This window comes from Sphaeroforma arctica, assembly GCF_001186125.1.
Source record: "Sphaeroforma arctica JP610 unplaced genomic scaffold supercont1.130, whole genome shotgun sequence".
Lineage (NCBI taxonomy): Eukaryota > Ichthyosporea > Ichthyophonida > Sphaeroforma > Sphaeroforma arctica.
Genome location: NW_014040428.1, coordinates 113,559 through 116,845, shown reverse-complemented (window position 1 = coordinate 116,845; position 3,287 = coordinate 113,559). Strand labels below are relative to the sequence as shown.

Here is a 3,287-nt window from a genome sequence, read left to right as displayed (position 1 = left end):
CCAGGGAGATTTTAACATCTGTGGCGATGGTATCACACGTAGCAGTTTTATCATCAGCTAAAACGAGATGAGTTGTTTGTGTTCTCCTTTCGATATCTTTCATTAATGCATGACGATCGGATATACATGAAATTTCTGAACCAGGATCAATCAATGCAAGGATTTTATTTCCATTGCAATATACAGGGATTATTACGCGCTCATCTAAAGAGTCGTTGTACTGTCTGTATAATGATTGTACCTGGTAGTACCGTCACTCCAACTTAATGCTGGGCTTTCGGTCACAAGACTTAATGTGATAACCATTGGTCTTCTCACACTTGTCACACTTAGTAAGAAAGTGTGTACAGGTGGATGCATGTCTACCATTCCAATAACTGTTAGGGGTTAACTGGTACATGTCATACCCACACTTTCCATGTCCTTCGCTCCTGCGCGTGCCCGTTTATTGGGTCGCGTTGTGAAAGTGGATTCGCGAGCATGTGTATGTTGGGGTCTCTCGTTTGAGGTCTGCCTGGATACGTACCCGTGATCGGTGAGCTCCCGCGGCTTCTTAACAGCCGCTTTCCCCTTCGATGTTACTCAATGTGCGGGAAAAAAAGTGGATACAGTATCATAAAACTGTTCCCATGTAAGTCGGGATAGATGAAACTTTGTTTCATGTCCCTTGTTTCTAGCCTCAGTCGCGTGTTTACGTCGCAACTCGGTGTACAGACTCTCACGGTCGTTATTCCCTATGTTCTTACAGAACACGTGCATAACCAGGAATTCGTACCATCGCTGTGCCTTGTCCTTTGTTATATCGGGACGTTGCAGGTTAGAGTCTAACTTCAGAATATAACTCTGAATGGGCGTGTTCTCGGCTGGTTCATTTAAAATTGAACTTAGCCCAGGGCTACGCATATCCTTACTTAACACACAGCTGACCAGATAAGACAAAATTTGTGAAGCGGGTAGCTAGAACGGTGAACAGGCTTGCAGATGGACCTCTTCGAGTACTATGTCTCGGATGATTTAGGGGTAGGCACTTGGAGAGGAGAGGTGACGCGTATATAATACTGGGATGAGGCAACGGCGCTCTTGGACAACCTGTTGTCATTTGACGAGGCGAAGGCGGTTATAGCGGTTTGTGTTGTGGACGAGAGTCACGTGGTTCCCTCGGTATTGTGCGATACTCGCAGATATGCATGCATATGGTACCTTCAGAGCACGATACCTTCCTTGGTAAAAATGGAAAGCTAATTGAATGGTCTACGATGGGATGTACGGTGGTAGGACTCTTGCGTAGTGAAACGGTGGCGCCACGTCAGTTTTTGACGAGGACATTCTGGAAGCGACTGGGTTTTTAGTCGGCCGTATGGTGTGCGTAATCTAGCGGAGCCTACAGTATCGAGTCTCGCAGTGGTTACGCGAGCACGTGCCCGTGAGTTGCAAAGCCAGGAGGCCGAAAAGGCAGATGGCGATGCTGTATGGAACTTCTTGCGTAGTGCTGATATCAAGCATGATGACACGGAGGAAGCTCGCATGCAGTCTCTTCACGAAAGTTACCAGACTCAAATGGTGTTACTCGAGCCGAAGGAGGACTTCAATGACGGATCATGGCGAAGGTGCCACACCAGGTATGAATAAAGACGTATGTGATGGCGTTTTCAATTATGTCCAAGTTCAACCCTCAGGGGCCGGTCTGGGAAACAATGTTCTATCCCAGGCACAAGAGTCAAGGGCCAGTGAGCATGCAACCGTGCAGGAGCAAAGCCGATGCGCAGGGACACCTTGGCTAGCTCGGAGCCAGCCAGTTGGGGCAAAATGTTGGCACGCACACAGGGCGAAGAACTGGTTTCCAGCTGAGCTTCATCAGTCAGCGTAGCTGCCGGAGGTACATGCACATGTGGGTGAATGTATGATGGTCATGCAGCAGCTGCTTTCCGAAGAACGACTGTCCACTGATAGGGCTTTAGACAAGCGCAAACGTAGTTGGCAGAAGTGCATGTCTCGTTGAGAGATGGCTGTCAATGAGGATTACAGAATAACGCTTGGGATGTCATTCCGAAGCCGCTGGAAGATGCATATGAGTGGTCCGAACAGTTATTGGCGGATCTGCGGCGCCAGCAGAAAGTGAGCCAGGAGGAGGCGTGTGGGGCCGGAGAGCAGAGAAGATATACTGAATAAAGAGACCAGAGGTCATTCGGAGACACGTGTTTGGGCACAACCGAATAGGAGCTATGCAGTGTCAGAAAGGGTTGAAGGCGATGGCCCGAGGGTCTCGCTACAGATTCAATCGGTTGACAAGCTCAGTCGTAAACGAAAGGCATCGATGTCGTCACAGTATGCATTGGACGCCCCGGAGGCAATCGGTACGGGTACAAATGGAGCTCAGATAACGCCGAAGGCGGCTTCGGAGACTATCTGGTCGTTGTATTATTCTCACATTTGCACAAGGCCAACGCGCTTGAGTGACTTCATTCAAGACAATTTGAGGCGGAACGTGCCTCGGGACTTGTTGGCTGACGGCGGTGTGCATTGCTCGCAGGTGAGCAGACAAACGGTTACACCGAAGTCTACTGTGCTAGCCGCCATGAGAGAGGGCGTTTGAGGCGGCATAATAACTCGATTACTACTACCATACTCGTAGTCCGGGCGGATATAACTATATCCTCTACTAGGGAATTGACCGGGTGCCCCGACCAGCGGCGTGTGGCAAATATGACCGCATGAATACACTTTTCAGCAGATAGCCTATTACTAGCGAAGGCGTTAGTGGACTGGTGAGCGAGTCGCAATATCCGAGTATATCCAATCCAGAAAAGGCGTCATCAGGCCAACTTTTTGGTTGGAATTATGTGCCGTACCTGAAACAGGTTGCTGTCGCGCTACTCACCGGAGGTCGGCGAGTTTGCGTGGCCGGATGCGGTGACATAGTTCGTCAGAGTATTATCGCATCATGCGGATGCAAAGGTCGTGAAAATTCTGCGAGGATCTTGGGGGTTTAGCAACGCCAGAGTTGTTGGAGTCTGAACGAAAGAGTTTAGATAAGAAGACGTGGGAGATGAACGACAAGACGCAGCTGCCGCAGACGCTAGTAGCAAGATCCTAGCGTGTAGATGTGTCAAAGTTTAATTTGGGACAGGTGGTGATGTTTCGCATGTGTGGGTCCGGCAGAAGTGAAGGCGTTGGATCCGTCAGTCTACGATATTGTAAGCATGCGCTATATGGTAAAGCTTGAGGGCACACAGGGTGCCATTAGTCGGATCAAAGCGTGGCATGGACAAGAGGTGCCTGAATGGTAC

At 49.5% G+C, this 3,287-nt stretch overlaps 1 protein-coding gene across 1 annotated transcript; it reads left to right on the top strand.

Moving 5' to 3' along the window:
- Window positions 1-2,314: 2,314 nt before the first annotated feature.
- Window positions 2,315-2,593, top strand: SARC_02798 (hypothetical protein; the record flags this gene model as incomplete). The annotated part of the gene is made up of 1 exon (XM_014303437.1): window positions 2,315-2,593. One exon carries the CDS (start codon window positions 2,315-2,317, stop codon window positions 2,591-2,593), a length of 279 nt encoding a protein of 92 aa, XP_014158912.1.
- Window positions 2,594-3,287: the final 694 nt, after the last annotated feature.